General features: G+C 40.9%; 1 protein-coding gene across 1 annotated transcript in view; it reads right to left on the minus strand.

Annotated features, from left to right (window-relative positions):
* VPS54 (VPS54 subunit of GARP complex) overlaps window positions 1–20542 on the minus strand; it is a 226758-nt gene that overhangs the window by 67080 nt on the left and 139136 nt on the right. Inside the window, exon 13 of the mRNA XM_073628190.1 lies at window positions 2919–3048. Within this exon, the coding sequence (XP_073484291.1) occupies window positions 2919–3048 (130 nt within the window). The remainder of the gene's footprint in view (window positions 1–2918; window positions 3049–20542) is intronic.

Below are 20542 nucleotides of genomic sequence, written 5' to 3' on the forward strand. Positions count from 1 at the left end.
ATATTCACAGAAAAGATGTTGGTGCAGCAATGCACAAACCCTGCTTCTGAGTTAATTTCCCTTCCCATCTTTTTTACACCCTCACGAACTTCTATATTTTTCTGGGTACCATATATTCTCGAGTATAGACCCACCCGAATATAAGCCGAGGCACCGAATTTTACCACAAAAAACTGGGAAAACTTATTGACTCGAGTATATGCCTAGGATGGGAAATGCAACAGCTACTGGGTAAACAATGCCCATATGCAGCTTCACTGCGCCCATTTGCAGCCTCAGTGTGCCCATCTGCAACCTCACTGTGCCCATCTGCAGCTGTACGTTTGATAACTAAAATAGCAGGTGTCTCCAATCTGTTCAGCGGCTGTCCATTGTAACAAAGCTCCGCCTCCTCCTTGTCCGTGTTAGACGGAACACTGATACAGTTTCCCAGCATTGTATTAGTGTTCCATCTATCACAGCTGAGGAGGCAGCGGGGATTTATTACAATGGACGGCCGCCGAACAGACTGCATGACAGCGGGAGACACCCGCTCTTTTAGTTTATCAAAAGTACAGCTGCAGATGGGCGCAGTGAGGCTGCAGCCTCATTTGAGTATAAGCCGAGGGGGGGTTTCAGCCTAAAAAATGTGCTGAAAAACTCGGCTTATACTCGAGTATATACTCTAACTATTAACAAAGGCAAATCATCTGGCCTTATTATAACTCTGCCAGATGACTTAAGCCCTTCTGCCTTGAAGAGCACCTCCATGTTAGCCTATGTGTTCACACATAAGGCCTCATGTACACTGCTGCTGCTAAACGGACATTTAGGAGCAGTTGGGCATTTTTTTCAACTGCTCCTGAACTCTCCTCTATGTTATCTTATCAGTACACAGGGTCGTTTACAGTTATTTCTGATGGGTTTACTGATGGGTTTACTTTCTCTTTGTTTCCCTGCAAGGGTAAAGCATAATGGGCTACTATGCATCGCACAGTAGCCCATTATGTGTCACTTACCTGACACAGGAGCCTGCGATGTCACCGCTGTCCCCTCTGCTACGGAGCGTCCATCTTCTTTCCGGGTATCGTGGCTCCGGTGCTGTGATTGGCCGGAGCCGCGATGACGCCACTCCCGCGCATGCGCACGGGAGCCGCCATTAACGGCTTATCGCTGTTAGCAGTGGCATGCTCAGTGCGTCTGCGCGCCACTGTCTATGGCGCATGCGCCGTAGACAGCGGTGCCTGTCTTTTTGCAAATATCTCCTAAACCGTGTAGGTTTAGGAGATATTTCTTGGACCTACAGGTAAGCCTTAATCTAGGCTTACATGTAGGTCAAAGTGGTCTGAAAGGGTTTACAACCACTTTAACGCTTCTAAACTCAAACTCGGCATGTAAACGCAGCATAAGAGTTTACAGGCACTTAGAGGCAGAAAAAAAAACAAACAACACTCATGCTTTCAGGAGCGGAGCATTTAGGGAAAAAAAAATGCCAGATGCACCTTAATGCTAGGCAAGCTTAGCACTTGAGCGTTCTTTCATTTCAATGGCAAGAATATAATAAAGTGTTTGTAAACCTCGAACATGAAATATGAACAAGAATATCCCTCTATAATGTGTACTTGCTTCAATTAAGAGCACCAAGTGTCATTTCTGTCTGCTGCTTCATACTATATCAGCATGAATAACTTCTGACAAGTTTTCAAGACACCAAGAGAAAAATTATGACAGGGAAGGGGGATTTCTAGCTGATTGACAGCTTGAGCTCTGTTCCTGTGTGCTATGTGAAAGGGGTGTCTCTCTTCCCTCCTTTTTTTGTCAGCTCAGAGAAGCGTTATAAACTCTGGACTTTGAATGGATGTCGAGAATACAGCAGATAAACAGGTACAACTTATGCAGGAGGATTTGTTTAATCTCTGTGTATTACTTGAGGCCAGTCACTTCACTGGGTATATGTAAGGGTTTACAGCCACTTTATTATTCTGGCCAACTGAATGAACGAATGTCCAAATGCTTGAAGCGCCAAAGCTTTTCTCCTGCCAGATGATATTTAGAACCTTGTCGACTGGTGTGTCTTTATTGCATTCTGGTGTGTGCTTTAAGGGTTGCAATGCTACAGGATATGTGATGCATATCTGGGTAGATTCTGGGTCAAAGTGTTCACGCTCCTGTGTGCATTATTTGGCTGCCATCCTCCAGGGGATTCCTGCATTTATGCTTATACATATTAAACCTCTTACTCTCCTATACATTATTGGCAGCCATATTATGCTTTTGTCAAAACTTAGAAGCAGCAATTTGTTCAATTTGAGGAGGTTGAGAGATGCCTAAATTGGTTCTTCATCAATGAAAAATTGACCAGTCTACTACTCCTCTAGACTAAAAAAAACGTAATGCTGTGTGGGCTTACGGATTCAGTAAGCTCATGTCTCCCTACTGCCTGAAAGCTTTACCTCTCTATAGGACCATCATCCCAGGCATGAGAAACTTGGAGACTTCTGGTGCCAACCCCTCCACTCTTTTCCCCTTCCTAATGCTCCCTAATCCTGTTAGCCAATGCCTTCATCCATGTTTTTCTGCAGACCTCATACCTATTATCTGCCTGGCATGTGGGTCTCTGGTAGAAGACTCGAGTGAGGTTTTTGTTTGGCTCACATTTTATTGCCCACAGTGTTATCCCAGGGACAATACAACATCATATAACTTTGGGAGCTTTGTACAACCACCAAAAATTGTGGAGATATGTATATGGTCTAATACAAAATGCTTTATTTGATGCTGGTAAATTGTTACCTGTGCTTACTAATGAACCTCTGTATCACTGTTGTAGATTCTTTTAATCTTTTGCAAGGAAAAGTCTATGTATGCAGTTTTTGTGGACTAGCAAATCTTTGTAACAAAAACATCATAGACAAAACAGCTGGAGGTTTATGAATTACCTTGGCTCTTGCCAGCAGAAATTTAACACAGCGGTCATGGCAAATATCAGAGGCATTGTATAGCAGCTCCTGAATACTGTTAGCAACTCTACCGAGTTCTAGGTCTGTTAATTTCATGTCCTCAGTCATTCTTAAAAAGAAAAACAGACAAAAAGCAACAAGATAAGCTCTCCAGTTATAATTACAAAACATGAAGAACTTAATACCTCTGGTAAAGCGCAAAGAAAAAAAAATGCAAATGAGCATGGTTAATAATGGATGCTCATGAAGGAGGTCTGAGACCAGAGCAGGCAGTGCTGGAGGCTGCAGGAGAAAACATCTAGTGCTGTGATAAAGGGCACCATTAATAATTCAGTTATACAGCGAGCATCCATTTCTTTAGAACAACATAAGGTATATACAATAAATACAAAGCAAGTATCACAAAACAATTATAAAGTTTACAATCAATTAAGAAGTTTTAGTTATTTACGATATATTATAATTAAGGGGGGGTTGAAGAGCTTCTATCAACCCACCAAAAACTAAATCACCTGTAAATTTCTAGTTTCCACTGAAGAGATCTCTCTGCCAAAATTTACAGCTCTGAACAATGTGGAGTCTCATTGAAATTTATCATGTTTTGTGAATTATAATGGTGAAACATATGCACCACAGTTCTTGGGTCTGCACACCTGCTGTGGACACTTCGAGGGGCTCCAACTCTTCCTATTGAATTTTGAATGTATTTGATATTATAGTGAATGTAACAGAAGGTGCTGGAACACACAAAGGTAGGTGGGAAACTTGCTGTAGGAGAATCCAATATACACACACCGGCCACTTTATTAGGTACACCTTGCTAGTACCGGGTTGGACCTCTTTTGCCTTTAGAACTGCCTTAATTCTTCGTGGTATAGATTCAACAAAGTGTTGAAAACATTCCTGAGATTTTGGTCCATATTGACATGATGGCATCATATAGTTGCTGCAGATTTGTCAGCTGCACACCATGATGCAAATCTCCCATTCCACCACATCCCAAAGGTGCTCTATTGGATTGTGATCTGGCCATTGGAGTACAGTGAACTCATTGTCATGTTCAAGAAATCAGTTTGAGATGATTTGAGCTTTGTGACATGGTGCATTATCCTGCTGGAAGATGCCATTAGCAACAATACTCAGGTAGGCCGTGACGTTTAAACGATGCTCAATTGGTACTAAGGGGCCCAAAGTGTGCCAAAAAAATATCCCCCACACCATTACACCACCACCACCAACCTGACCCATTGATACAAGGCAGGATGGATCCATGCTTACATGTTGTTTACACCAAATTCTGACCCTACCATCCGAATGTCACAGCTGAAATCGAGACTCATCAGACCAGGCAACTTTTTTCCTGTCTTCTATTTCCAATTTTGGTGAGCCTGTGCGAATTGTAGCCTCAGTTGTCGGTTCTTTGCCGACAGGAGTGGCACCTGGTGTGGTCTTCTGCTGCTGTAGCCCAACTGCTATAAGGTTCGATGTGTTGTGCATTCAGAGATGGTATTCTGCATACCTTGGTTGTAACAAGTGGTTATTTGAGTTACTGTTGCCTTTCTATCATCTCGAACCAGTCTGCCCATTCTCCTCCGACATCAAAAAGGCCTTTTCATCCACACAACTTCCACTCACTGGATATTTTCTCTTTTTTTGGACCATTCTCTGTAAACCCTAGAGATGGTTGTGTGTGAAAATCCCAGTAGATCAGCAGTTTTTGAAATACTCAGACCAGCCCATCAACCATGCCACGTTCAAAGTCACTTAAATCCCCTTTGTTCCCCATGCTAATGCTCGGTCTGAAATTCAGCAAGTCGATTTCACCATGTCTAGATGCCTAAATGCATTCAGTTGCTGCCATGTGATTGGCTGATTAGCAATTTGTGTTACCAAGCAATTGAACAGGTGTACCTAATAAAGTGGCCGGTGAGTGTATACTGCACAAGCAGTCAGGCACTGATTCCTTGTCAAAAGAAGTTTATTGAGTATACAATGTTATAAAGATACATAAAGTAAGTTTACAAGGATCTATAAAGTAAGCTCATTGTTTTACAGTAGGGTTTATATAGGTAAATATCAGGAAATTTCAAATATTAAACATTGGGTTCACGTAAACCTAAATTAAAGATATATATCATTTCCTTAGTTATTTTTGTAGGTATTTAAATGATTTATACCTACTATACATATTGTTTACAAGTAGAGTGTATATAGGTCAAATAAATTCTGATAATGAGCTTTAATCTTAAGGTGGAGAAAAGGAAAGAGAAAGAAGAAAAAGGGTTGAAAGGTAGAGGTATGGTCCACAAGGTTGTCCCGCTCGTCAGTTTATTATTCTTTTTAGTTCTCTTTGAAGCCTTAGAATGGGTGTCTCTGTAAGTCATTTAATCTGTTACCATGGCAACAGGACAGAGTCATTGAAGTTTGACAGGAACTGTTTTATCCAAGGATGCCAAAGTTTTTCAAATTTTGGAATTTGATTTTGATCGATGGCTACCATCTTAGCATGGGACATTGTATTATTCATTCTGTGAATTGTTTCTGCTAGTACCAATGTAGGAGATTTCCATGCCTTGGCCACTGTTTGTTTTGCAGCCGTTATTAGTTGGATCATAAGTTTGAATTGAGAGAGTGTTAACCATTCCGGTTTTAGATTAAGTAAAGTTAAATATGGATCTGGTTGTATTATTTTTTTAAATATTTTAGATGCAATCACGAAGACTTCCTTCCAGGTGGTTTGGATTACTGGGCACGTCCACCATATGTGTAAATATGTGCCTATTTCTGGGCATCCTCGAAAACAAAGAGCTGAGGTATTAGGTGAATATTTTGCCACTCTAGCGGGTACAAGGTACCAGCGAGTTAGGACTTTATAATTTGTCTCCAGTGCTAAGATGTTGGGTGAAGATGACTTAGATGTGAGCCATATGTTAGACCAGTCCGTGTCTTCTAAAGTTCGTCCCAGGTTCTCCTCCCACCTCTGAACGTAAGAGGGTCTATTAAGATTTGCTACTCCATATAATTGATTATAAAGTGATGAAATTGTACCTTTAGCAAATGGATCTTTTGTACAGATTGATTCAAAAATGGATAATTGGGATAATGGTGTATCCCCCTTTAGGAATGGTGTATAGAAATTTTTGATTTGGAGATATCTAAATATCTCAGAGTTTGGTAGATCATATTTTTCTCTAAGCGATGGGAATGAAAGGAATGATTTAGATGCTATGAAGTCATTTAGTGTCTGAATGCCTGATGTTGTCCAAGCTTTAAAAGAATTTGGGTAGATCCATGCCGGATAAAAGGCCGGATTTCTGATAAAAGAAAGGAGAGGATTGTGTGGAGATTGTAACTGATATTTGGTTTTTAGTTTATCCCAGAGAGATAAGAAGTGTTTAGTTATGGGATTATGAATTTTAAAGCGGTCTTTAGGATCAAGCCATAATAAATTTGATATTAATAGAAGGTCATTTTCTGAAGCCTCTATAAATACCCATAATGGGATTTCCTGTTTTGCATGGTATTTGGACAGACTGGCCAAATGTGCTGCTCTGTAGTAGTTAGTAAAATTAGGGTATCCCAGGCCTCCTTTATTTTTGGGAAGATGTAGTGTGTGTATAGGTATACGTGGTTTAGAAGAGCCCCATATAAACGAAGTTGCTATTTTTTGTACTATTCTCAAAAAATAGGAAGGAATTGGAATAGGGAGGACTCTGAATAGATAAAGCAATTTGGGTAGAATAGTCATTTTGATTGCATTAATCTTCCCTATCCAGGATAAAGGAAGTTGCGACCATTGTTTTATTAGATTTGTGATCTGTCTTAATACAGGAGGATAATTGGTTGAGAATAAGTCAGAATGAGATGCTGTTAAATGAATTCCAAGATATGGGATTGATTTTTCTGCCCATGTGAATGGGAGTGCAGCCCTAGCCGGGATCAATTCCATGTTTGTGAGTGAAATATTAAGCACTAGGCATTTCTTAGGATTAATCATAAGGCCGGATAGGGCTGCAAATCCATCAAGAGCTGGTATTAAGTTAGGACCAGAGACCTGTGGTGATGATAGAAAAAGTAATATATCGTCTGCAAATATACATAATTTGAATGTAATACCTCCTACTTCAATGCCAGTTATAGTTTGGTTTGTTCTGATGTATTGGGCCATGGGTTCGAGTATAAGGGCAAATAATAAGGGAGATAATGGGCAACCCTGTCGGGTACCTCTTTCGATATTAAAGGCTTCAGATTTGTATCCAGCATATTTTATATAGGCTTTGGGTTTATTATATAATGCTTTGATCCATGTTAAAAAGTGGGGTCCAAAACCCCATTTTTGTAATGAATATTGCATATATTGCCAGGATACTGTGTCAAATGCCCTCTTAATATCGAGAGATAGAAAACATAAAGGGATTTTCCGTTTTTTAGCAATATGTGCCAATAACACTGCCCTGCGTATATTATCGCCTGCCTGTCTATTTGGCATGAAGCCTACTTGATCTCTATGTATTAATTTTCCTATAATGCTATTGAGGCGTTTTGCTATTATTTTTGCTAATAATTTAATATCGAAGTTTAACAGAGAGAGATAGGCCGATAATTCACACAGGAAGTATCATCAGAAAGGGGTTTTGGGATCATACAAACAATTGCCATTAGTGTTTCTTGCCGAAAAGAATGTCCTTCTAGAAGTTTGTTAAAAGTTTCAGTGAGAATGGGAGAGAGTATTTCTGAGAATGTTTTATAGTATAAAGCCGAGTAGCCGTCTGGGCCTGGTCTTTTGTTAAGTTTTAGGTCTTTTATGGCGTTAGCAACTTCATCTATAGTTATAGGCTCATCCAAACTGCTTTTTTGATTCTGAGATAACTCAGGTAAGGTTATTTTTGAGAAGAAGGATTCAGCCTCTGTAGGATTAAATTCATTGTTTGTCTTGTATAAAGTTGCGAGATGTGAGTGAAATTTATGGACTATTTTAACTGGATTACAAGTGTAAACATTTTTTGATAATTTCAAACGTATTGGTTTGAAAGATTTGTTAGTTGAATTTAATGACCAAGCCAAATATGTACCTGGTTTGTTTGTATTCATGTAGAAATTGTGTTTGGAGCGTTTGAGGGATTTATCAACTGACTCAGTGAGAAATAGATCGTATTCCAATCTAGATTTTTCCAGATGAGATTTTGTACTCTGAGATGGATTATCTTGAAATGATATGTAGGCTGCATTAAAATTGAGTTCTAGTTTTTTTGCTAGATTTTTGCGTTCCCGTTTAAATAGTGCCATTTGTCTTTGTATTGTACCACGCAAGACAGGCTTATGAGCTTCCCACAGTGTTATTGGGGAGATGTCTGTTGTATTATTAATTGATATGTATTCCTTTAAAGCTTGTTCAATGGCCATCTGATGTAGTGGGTGTTTGAGCATTATGTCCGGTAAGTACCACGTTGGGTCATGCGCTTTTGGTATGGCTGAGGCTATAGTAGTGTATACTGCATTATGGTCAGACCACGGAATCGGAATTATATCTGATGCAATAATTTCTGGTATCATTCCTATTGTTAGAAAAATATGATCTATTCTGGTGAAGGTTTGATGAGGGTGCGAGAAATAAGTGAATTTCTTTTTCATTGGGTTACTTTCTCTCCATGAATCTACCAGATTGTATTTGGAAAGAAGTTGAGAAAAAGGTAATCTAGAGGTTATTTTGGATGGTGTAAAAGGTGATTTATCTAGAAATGGGAGGAGGACCTGGTTCGAATCCCCACACATTATCACTGTTCCTATTTTGTGTGTATTAATCACTTGTAATATATGTGAGAGGAATGGTGTAGGTTGTTTGTTAGGAGCGTAGTAGGAAATCACCGTGATTGCTGTATCCATTATATAACCCATGAGTATCAGGTATCTACCTTCTGGGTCTTTAATTTCTGATGATAAGGTGAATGGTGTGGATCGGTGAAATGCAATTAGAGTTCCCCTTTGCTTGGTACAGGCAGAAGCCGTGTAAATTTGTTGATAAAAAGGAGAAATATATTTTGGAGTAGAATCTTTGGTGAAGTGTGTTTCTTGGAGGCATACTATGTGAGCCTTCTTGTTATGGAAAGTACGGAAGGCTTTGGTCCTTTTTTGAGGGACATTTATTCCCTGAACATTCAGGGAAAGTATATTCAGTGGTGCCATGGCAATAGATCAAATAGTTTTGACTTACTTTTTGTTATGCAGAGCTGACTGCGCAGATCAACCTGTGTGGACTGATGAGATGAATAGATAGAAAAGAAACCAGTGAATTCTGGAGTAAAGAGTAAACAAAAAACATATGAGATTAGATGATAAATTGTATAAATTATTTTTTGCAAGTAATCACAATTTACCCGTGAAAGAGAATAAATATCTCTCTCAGGGGAATAAGTGCCTTCGTCACACTCCCACATAATATGGTTGGGAGAATGAGGAGGGCTAATGGGGGTACACGGATCTTCCGCTTACAGGAGAGAAGTGCTATGTCAAAAGACATCAAAATGATGTTTCATTAATTGGAGTGCAGAATATAGTTTTTGTTGAAATTATTTATTCCAGGGTGGTTGTATATGGTTAGTCTTGCCCTAGGCTAAATAATTCAGTTAGAAAGGTACTGTTAAAAACTTTGGTATTGATGAAGATAGTTTGAATTATTTTGGGATTTTAACCCTTTTAGAGTAAACAATTACATATTTTATTCATATGTAACTGTTTAGATATGTTAACTCATAAAATTGAGGTTGTATTGCTTCAGATTAGAACAAAAACATAATTCTAGGAACTAGTTAGGTAATAATATATTTGTTTTAAGAAAAGAAAGAAAAAGCTTCCATTACTTCTGGATTATTGAACATATTTGTCCTAAGAAGTAATAAATCTATTGTTATTACCTGATAATATATAACTGAACATGAATTTCCTTATTTCACTTATATATTCTAAGGCTATATGAATCAGAAGTAATAAGAAATATAACTGGAATGTAACATGATCCCACACAGTGTGTGACTATCAGAATGCAGTTACATTCAGTTATAAATATAGGTTTTTTTATAGAGAACCATCTCTTAGTATAATAAATGAAGAGATATTAGGAATTAGGATGTCAGTCCATTGAATCTTCTTGGTCCATGGATGATGTGGCATAACGGCCTCTTTTGTGAGAATGATGATTCCCATTTTGTTCTGAAATTTTCTGGGTGCTGCCTGAAGGTGAAGATGATGCCATTCTTCTGCGTGTGGGAGAGTTGCTGCTTGTGGGTTCTGTCAGATTTAATTTTAAAAGGGTTTGTTGTAGTTCATCTGCTGATCTGCTTCTGTAAATTGTACCTTGGTAGTTAAATCTGACTGAAAAGGGGAAGCCCCATTGATACATAATGTTGTGGCGTTGCAGTTCCATTAGTTGGGGTTTCATGGATCGTCTTTTAGTAATAGTAAGTTGGGATAGGTCAGCAAAAATTTGATAATTGTGTCCTTGAAAATTAAGTTCCTTTTTTTCTCTTGCAGCAATTAGTATTTGTTCTTTCGTTCTGTAATAATGAAATTTTGTGATTATATCACGTGGGGGTCCATCTTTCTTTTTGGCTGTGAGGGCTCTGTGTACTCTGTCCAGTTCTAAACGTTCAATAGGAATATCTGGCTTTAGTTCTTGTAATAGAGCAGTAATAGTAGATTGCAGGTCTGTCACAGTTTCAGGTATTCCCCTTATGCGCAAGTTTGAACGTCTGGCTCTATTTTCGTAATCTTCGAGCTTAGTTTGAAGTATTAAATTCTCTTCTTTTAATTGTTTCAATTCTGTTATATTTACTTGGGTTGTAATTTCAATTTCATCCATTTTTATTTCTAGGGCTGCGGTGCGGTTTCCCAGCTCTCTTATTTCTTTGGTTAGGCTTTTTGTTATTTGGTCTGAGGTTTGTTTTAAAGCCTTATGAAGCATCTTTTCAAATTGTAATAATATTACTGGGGATACTGAGGAGGCTTGTGGAGAAGTTTGTGAGAGGATTTTTTCTGTATCTGACTCAAATGGAGAGTCTTGCTGTGACATTTTCTGTCTGTGAGAGCGCCCTGATGCTGTATCTTGTGAGGTGACTGGAGCTGCTTCAGCTGCAGTGAGTGCCTGTGAGCTCTTTGTGAGGTGATTTTTATTTCTGCCACGGTTTCCTCCCAGTACCATATTTCCTGCCCAAACTTTCACAGTTTGTTCCCTGGGGCAAAAAGGTTCAAATGGATACCTTTTGAGCCTGCAGGCTCCGCTTTGTCCTTCTCTTCTCTCCTCAGCGGTGTGGAGCTCTAACAATGCATGTCTGCTCCGCTAGGCTCCGCCTCCTGCCCCCGTCAGGCACTGATTCAACCAGTTTAACCTATATAAAATATTACATTTAGGGACTAATCCTTAAACTTGAATGAAATTCCAAATCTGGCTCACTCATCACACCTCCCAAGAGGCTCTCAGTTGTAAGGAATGCCCTCTACTATACATGCACATAGAGCTAAACGAATATCCATGTCACAGGATTTTCACAGAGCTCTCATCTATCCCTGCAGGCAAATAAGCTTTGTTTGTAGAACAAAGAGGGAATGCATAGGGTGAGCTCAGAGGGATATTTTCATTAGTTATAGATGTTGCTGGAACAATCATAAAATCATAGCCTTTACGAGGGATCTCAGTCCCCAGTTCTTTTTTTTCACATTCATCAAATTATGTTGAAAGTAGCTATAGGCCTAGGTTCACACTGACAGTCCCGAAGTCGCCAAAAAGTAGTACAGAAACTACTTTTGGGAGTCAGTGCAGCGCTGCAAATGCGCTGCGTACCGATTCGAACGGTGCCATTGCTGGCAATTGCCGCCGATTTGGCACGCGATTTGACATATCAAATCGCATGACAAAACTGCTCCAATGTGAACCAGTGCTGAACGTGAGAAAGGCAGAGAGAATCTAGAGTTTGGAAGTATGGCAGAACTCAGGACTGGAGCTCCCAAGGGTTGAAAGGTAGTTGTCAATTCAGTTTCCTGGCGTTCATAGCAGATGTATTTGTCCAGAAAGGATAATGCTTCAGAGTTCCTTAAGAACACGTTGCAAGGTTGCAAAATCAACATTAGATGAGGACTGACCACAGATTCTGGAGTACCTACTGTATATTAAAGCGTTACTAAACTCACAGTAGTAGAATCAGTCTCTATATGCAGTAAAGCATGCTTGCTATACTCACTGTGGAACCTAAGGGGATAATCCTGCACATTGTGTAAAACGGCCTTTTGATCCTGTCTTCTCTGCCCCTCCCCTTTTTCCACAGTCCCCAATCCATCCCAATAGACTTATCTGTGATGTTATTTTTGTGGCACTGAATTGCCTCTCAGATACTACCTAGAGGTGAGAGCCTTGAAGTAATTATTATCTGACCTATAGCTCTATACATCTATCTACTTGCTCAAATGGTGTTTGGAATTCTTTCATTTGGCTGTTTATATGGCAGGTTCCATTTACACCTTTACTGACTACCCATTTAAGAATATTTTGAATACTGTGGGAGAGCTAAGCTGATTTGGTTTGATCCTACATAACAGTGTCAGAGGTGAGTCTATATGCAACCAGGTGATCCTTTTATCACCACCGCAGGTGATCCCCTGGTGGTGAGATAGCTGTTCCCTCCTTCCTTATTACTACCTATTGTGGCTCAAGTGTATTACAGGTTAATGCCACATGTCTTATGATTAAGTCTCTCTAACTTAAGGCACTCTATGTGATACCTGGCATGTCCCCACATTCGCCCATAGCACAATTGCATGTGTATGCATGAGGTGCTGGTTTATAGACACACTATTTGCTATATGTTTATATCACACCAGTGAATAAGTATATTTCTATCTATCTATTTATATCACACCAGTGAATAAGTATATTTATATCTATCTATCATATATATATATATATATATATATATATATATATATATATATATATATATATATATATATATACACACACACACACACACTTAGGGAATGTCTCTCCATTTTCATTTAGAAATTGTATATAAGCTCCCGAAGAAGTACCCCGCGAAACATGTCGAGCTTCCTGTAACTCATACTTTGTACTAGCCATCATGACATTAGTTGGGATTGTCCCCAGTACACCCATAAAGAAGGCAGCTGTCTTGGGAACATATATTTGCCCACTGTGTGCTTTCTCAATTACTGTCTTTTAAATTTTGTTTTTATATTTATGTGGTGTGTTTAATAAAATGTATTGCTTTTTATCAGTGGTGCCTATAAAGTCCATTTTTCCAGTTATATTTTTCTTCAATTTCCCAATAGCATTCACTATACCACTAAACCATAGCATGGCACTATAAACCCATGGGTCTTATGAGCTTCTGTATCATTGGCTGTGTCCCTCAGTAAACCACAGAGAAAGTACTAAAACCACTAGATCAGAGTTAGCATTTTTCAAATAAAAAGGCAATAACAGCCTTCATATTTCATCACTATAGGTTTTATATGTATAATACAGAAGACCTATTAGGCTACTTCTGCAGGTAAGGTACACATCGGTGACAACAGATACTGGGGAAACATTAACTGCAGTGGGGAAAATAATTATTTGATCCTCTGCAGATTTTATAAGTTTGCCCACTTACAAAGAAATAAGGGGTCTATAATTTTTATCATAGGTGTATTTTAAATGATAGAGACAGACTTCTTTACAGATTTTCTCTAAATCCGTAAGGTTTCTTGGCTGTCGCTTGACAACTCAAAGTTTCAGCTATTTCCATAAATTTTCTATAGGAATAAGGTCTGGAGACTGGCTAGGCCACTCCATGAAAACAAACATTAAAATGACACTGACTACATCCACATAGACCAAGCTGGAGGGGGGATTTCTTAAAAATGAATAAATCCCCCCCTCTAGCAAGGCATACCATCACCCCAGGGATACAAAGGTAATCAACCATAGGGGTGTATTCCTCTGAATTGGTTAGACAACCCTCCAGACGCTACTCCGTTTCTCGCTGGAGATCCCGTAAGTACCACAAGACTTCGGAGAATAACCCGGCTGCAAAATAGCAACGACACACGGAATTGTTCACCCTCTGGACATGCTGAATATCGGAGGAAGGGTCCCCTCTATGCCCTGTGGCCCTGACTTAGCCGTGAGATGGCTGTATCATTTGCCCCTGACCCAGGACCTGGACGAGCTGACTCAAGATGACGGGGGAAGCGGTGAGATGTATCTGATCTATTTGCAAGTGATATATATATATATATATATATATACACACACACACACACACACACACACACACTCACCTGCAGTAGATAGAAGCTATTAGCCCGTCTTCAGCTGCTATCATCAAGTAGGGTGTACACATATCATGTTATTCCCCAGAGGGAACCATCCCGTGTTTATTGAGTGTCCAGTTTATATAAAATCAACCCTGGGAGAGATTTGTGCACTTTTGAGACTATATATATATATATATAGCCTGTCATCTCTCAGAGGGAATTATCCCACTCTCACTGAATATCTAGTTCATATGAATTTAATCCTGAGAAAAATCCATGTGTTTCTTAAAGCCAATTGGGTACTATTAACCTTGCAAGTCCATTAACTGGGGTCCACATGTATGGATGTTGTGCATCCTACTATATCCAGCCTTGATCATTCAGTGAAACTGCCGTGCTGCTATTATCCTTTCTTTTATTAATATAATTGAATGAGGATCCAATAGAGAGAAACTAACGGGGTGTGGTGTCTGTTAGGCCTGTATTTCTGATTGTGGTGGCCAACTGTGTCCTTAAGAGAATAGTCTAATATTTATCTGTACGTGGTGGAGGTTTAGTAGTATTATTGTATTTATCAATTGCTAGTGTTATGTGAAGGTTTCTAATAAAGATAATTTTTTACCTTTAACCAGTTGCCGACCGCCGCACGACGATGGACGTCGGCAGAATGGCACGGGCAGGCAAAAGGACTTACAGGTACGTCCTTGCCTACACGCGGGTGGGGGTCCGATCGGACCCCCCCAATGCCTGCGGTGGTCGGATTCAGGTCAGGGGCGATCAAAGGTGAGGGGGAGGCCACTCATTCGTGACTCCCCCCTCGCGAGCGCTCCTGGCCAATGACGGGCTTCCTCGGCTTCTGTGAATGTAAACAGAAGCGGAGGAAGTGATGTCACTCTCCTCGAGCTGGTCTTTTCGTTCCGGCGCCGAGGAGAGAAGACATCCAAGTAAGTTTGCACCAACACTACACTAACAGTAGAACACGCAGGCACACTTGTCACCCCCCAGTCACCCCCCTGTACCCCCTGTCACACTGACACCAAAAGCAGTTTTTTTTTCCTGATTATTGCATTGGTGTCAGTTTGTGACAGTTATAAATGTTAGGGCAGTTAGGGTTAGCCCCCTTTAGGTCTAGGGTACCCCCCTAAACCCCCTAATAAAGTTTTAACCCTGTGATCACCCCCCATCGCCAGTGTCACTAAGCGATCGTTTTTCTGATCGCTGTATTAGTGACACAGGTGACGCTAGTTAGGGAGATAAGTATATAGGTTCGCCGTCAGTGTTTTATAGCAGCAGGGACCCCCATATACTACTAAAGGTTTTAACCCCCTGATTGCCCCCTAGTTAACCCTTTCACCAGTGATCACCATATAATTGTTACGGGTGACGCTGGTTAGTTGGTTTATTATAGTTTTAGGGCACCGGCCCTTTATTACCTTATAAAGGTTTAACCCCCTGATCGCCCGGCGGTGATATAAGTTACGTTTTTAGGGTCAGATAAGGTCTGCGTCGCCCCAGGCAGCGTCAGGTTAGCGCCAGTACCGCTAACACCCACGCACGCAGCATACACCTCCCTTAGTGCTATAGTATCTGAACGGATCGATATCTGATCCGATCAGATCTATACTCCCCAGCAGAGTTTAGGGTCCCCCCCAAAAAAAAACACAGTTTTAGCGGGATCAGCCCAGATACCTGCTAGCACCTGCGTTTTGCCCCTCGGCCCAGCCCAGCCCACCCAAGTGCAGTATCGATCGATAACTGTCACTTACAAAACACTAAGCACACATAACTGCAGCGTTCGCAAAGTCAGGCCTGATCCCTGCGATCGCTAACAGTTTTTTGGTAGCGTTTTGAATCAGTCGCTGACAGTCAGGAGCTTTTTTGCCTGTGAGTCTCACTAGTGTACCCCTAAATTTAGAGCCCAAAATGGCAAATCGAAGGTACACTAGTGAAGAGGCCTACACGTTTCTGAGCATGACAGATAGTGAAGAGGAAGTCACTCATCTGTCAGATTCAGGCTCAGAATACGATCCTGTAGAGGACAGCGGCTCCATGACAGATAGCTCTGACGACGGATTTGTGGTCCCTGCTAAGGTCAGGCGTACCAGACCCCAATCTTCTTCTTCTGTCCTTGAAGTGCAAGAACCGCAGGTCCCTCGTATGGAGCAGAGAAGTACTAGCGCCGCTATTCCTTCTGGTGAACTGGCAAGCACCAGCGGCCTAGTACACCCTGGTCGTACATCCAGCACTGCAGTATCACGTGGTGACGTGGCGAGTCCCATAAGTGCAGTTCAAGCTGGTGAGGTGGCAAGCACTAGTAGTGTCCCGCTGCCACCAAGAAGACGAACACAGGCCCATCGTGCCCTTCCTGCTGCATTCGCCAATCCGAATTGGGTACCCACCACTTCTGCAGCACCCGTACTGCTCCCATTCACTGGCCAACCCGGAATTCAGGTGGAAACAGTTGATTTTACGCCACTGGATTTTTATTCGCTGTTTTTCACCGAAGATCTCTATAGATCTATTGTGGACCAAAGCAATTTATACGCTGGTCAACACATCGCCGCTAATCCCCAGTCCTCCCTTGCCAGAGATTGGAAACCAATTACGGTTTCTGAATTTAAGCTCTTTCTGGGCCTTTCCCTCAACATGGGCATAAATAAAAAGAGTGAGTTGCAGTCATATTGGTCCACTGACCCAATTTACCATATGCCCGTGTTCTCTGCTTCCATGGCCAGGGCACGATACGAGCAGATTTTGCGGTTCATGCACTTCAACGACAATGAACTCTGTCGTCCTCGTGGAGATCCTGAATACGATCGGCTCTACAAAATTCGGCCCCTCGTAAACCACTTCAACCAACGTTTTGCAGACTTGTTTACTCCCCATCGAGTTGTCTGCATTGATGAGTCCCTGATTAAATTTTCTGGCCGCTTGTCATTCAAACAGTACCTTCCCAGCAAGCGTGCCAGATACGGGGTCAAGATGTATAAGCTCTGTGACAGGGCCACAGGCTATACATGTATGGTTTACGAGGGCAAAGATAGTCACATAGAGCCAACAAACTGCCCTGACTACATAGGAAGCGCTGGCAAGATAGTGTGGGACTTGGTGTCACCCTTATTCGGAAAGGGGTACCATTTATATGTGGACAATTATTACATGAGCGTGCCATTTTTTAGTCACCTTTTTGATCATCAAATTGGAGTATGTGGCACCGTGTGACCTAATCACTGGGGCTTTCCCCAGCGGCTTGTAGATTCCCGTCTTAGGCTGGGGGAGAGAGTCTGCTTGCAGTGTAATAACTTGCTCGCTATGAAGTGGAGGGACAATAAGAATGTTTTCGTTCTTACCTCCCTTCATGCAGACACGACGGTCCAAAGTACTACAGCGACTGGTGTTGTGGAGAAACCCCTCTGTGCCCACGAATATAACCAAAATATGGGAGGGGTGGACCTCAACGACCAGTTGTTGGAGCCGTACCTAATTGCCCGTAAGGCCAGACGCTGGTACAAAAAAGTGTCTGTATACTTATTTTAATTGGCTTTGCTGAACTCTCATGTGCTATACAGAGCTTCAGGACGGACTGGATCCTTCCTTAAATTCCAGGAAGAGATCGTCAGAGCACTTCTGTATCCAGACGGTGCTCCACCTCACCTTCCCCAACCAAATGCAGTAAGCCGGCTGCATGAGAGGCATTTTCCGTATGTCCTCCAGAGTACCCCTACCCAACGAGCCCCCCAAAGAAAATGTTGTGTCTGCAGAAAGCGCGGATTTAGGCGTGACACCCGGTATTATTGTCCCTCCTGTCCTGGCAATCTTGGTCTTTGCATTGGTGAATGTTTTGAGCGCTACCATACACTAGTTGAGTTTTAGCGTAGGGTGCAGCATTGCACAGACTAGGATACACTTTCACAGGGTCTCCTACCCAAACCTGGAACCGTTACAGTTTTAAAAGTTACAGTTATAAAAAAAAAAAAAATGTAAAAAAAAATAAAAAAAACAAAAAAAATATAAAATAAAAAAAAAACAAAAATAGTTGTCATTTTATTGTTCTCTCTCTCTCTATTTTCTCTCTATTGTTCTGCTCTTTTTTACTGTATTCTATTCTGCAATGTTTTATTGTTATGTTTTATCATGTTTGCTTTTCAGGTATGTAATTTTTTTATAGTTTACTGTGTTTTAACCATTTTTTTGTTTTCATGTACGCCATTCAGCTGCAGCGCGGATTTATTTATCTTGACAGCAACAGCGTTTGCTCCCACGATACATAAAGCCGTGACTCCAGCGCTGTCGGAGGTGATTTCACCACCACAGTTACATACTTCAGCATATATGCCGAAGCGTGGGGGCAGCAGTGGGTGGAGGAACGATTTGCTCCTGCCTTTTGTGGGAGGATGCCCCCATGCTTCAGCATATATAAACGGTGCATGTATGCCCATCATTAGAAGTGGGTGGATGAAGGGAGGTATTCTAATGGTGGGCATACCCACCGATCAATATCTTTTTTTTGTTCAGCCCACAGGCTGCATGAAAAAAAAGTTTACAATATATGCCCAACAAGGACCAGCAACGTACTGGTATGTTGCTGGACTTTGAGTGGTTATACCAGAATGATGCCTGCAGGTTTAGGTATCATCTTGGTATCATTCTTTTCAGCCAGCGGTCGGCTTTCATGTAAAAGCAATCCTAGCGGCTAATTAGCCTCTAGACAAGCAGTGGGAGGGAATGACACCCCCCCCACCGTCTTCCATGTTATTCTCTGGCTCTCCTGTCCCAACAGGGAACCTGAGAATGCAGCCGGTGATTCAGCCAGCTGACCATAGAGCTGATCAGAGACCAGAATGGCTCTAAACATCTCTATGGCCTAAGAAACCGGAAGCTACAAGCATTTCATGACTTAGATTTTGCCGGATGTAAACAGCGCCATTGGGAAATTGGGAAAGCATTTTATCACACCGATCTTGGTGTGGTCAGATGCTTTGAGGGCAGAGGAGAGATCTAGGGTCTAATAGACCCCAATTTTTTCAAAAAAGAGTACCAGTTACTACCTATTGCTATCATAGGGGATATTTACATTCCCTGAGATAACAATAAAAATGATTTAAAAAAAAAATGAAAGGAACAGTTTAAAAATAAGATAAAAAAGCAAAAAAAAAAAATAAAAAAAAAAAGCACCCTTGTCCCCCCCTGCTCTCGCGCAAAGGCGAACGCAAGCGTCGGTCTGGCATCAAATGTAAACCGCAATTGCATCATGCATGTGAGGTATCACCGCGAAGGTCAGATCGAGGGCAGTAATTTTAGCAGTAGACCTCCTCTGTAAATCTAAAGTGGTAACCTATAAAGGCTTTTAAAGGCTTTTAAAAATGTATTTAGTTTGTCGCCACTGCATGTTTGTGCGCAATTTTAAAGCATGTCATGTTTGGTATCCATGTACTCGGCCTAAGATCATCTTTTTTATTTCATCAAACATTTGGGCAATATAGTGTGTTTTAGTGTATTAAAATTTTAAAAAGTGTGTTTTTTCCCCAAAAAAATGCGTTTGAAAAATCGCTGCGCAAATACTGTGTGAAAAAAAAAATGAAACACCCACCATTTTAATCTGTAGGGCATTTGCTTTAAAAAAATATATAATGTTTGAGGGTTCAAAGTAATTTTCTTGCAAAAAAAAATAATTTTTTCATGTAAACAAAAAGTGTCAGAAAGGGCTTTGTCTTCAAGTGGTTAGAAGAGTGGGTGGTGTGAGACATAAGCTTCTAAATGTTGTGCAAAAAATGCCAGGACAGTTCAAAACCCCCCCAAATGACCCCATTTTGGAAAGTAGACACCCCAAGCTATTTGCTGAGAGGCATGTCGAGTCCATGGAATATTGTATATTGTGACACAAGTTGCGGGAAAAAGACACATTTTTTTTTTTTTGCACAAAGTTGTCACTAAATGATATATTGCTCAAACATGCCATGGGAATATGTGAAATTACACCCCAAAATATATTCTGTTGCTTCTCCTGAGTACGGGGATACCACATGTTTAGGACTTTTTGGGAGCCTAGCCGCGTACGGGACCCTGAAAACCAAGCACCGCCTTCAGGCTTTCTAAGGGCGTAAATTTTTGATTTCACTCTTCACTGCCTATCACAGTTTCGGAGGCCATGTAATGCCCAGATGGCACAAACCCCCCCCCCCCAAATGACCCCCTTTTGGAAAATAGACACCCCAAGCTATTTGCTGAGAGGTATAGTGAGTATTTTGCAGACCTCACTTTTTTGTCACAAACTTTTGAAAATTGAAAAAAGAAAAAAA

The sequence above is a fragment of the Aquarana catesbeiana genome, linkage group LG04 (genome assembly GCF_042186555.1).
Source record: "Aquarana catesbeiana isolate 2022-GZ linkage group LG04, ASM4218655v1, whole genome shotgun sequence".
Taxonomy (NCBI): Eukaryota; Metazoa; Chordata; class Amphibia; order Anura; family Ranidae; genus Aquarana; species Aquarana catesbeiana.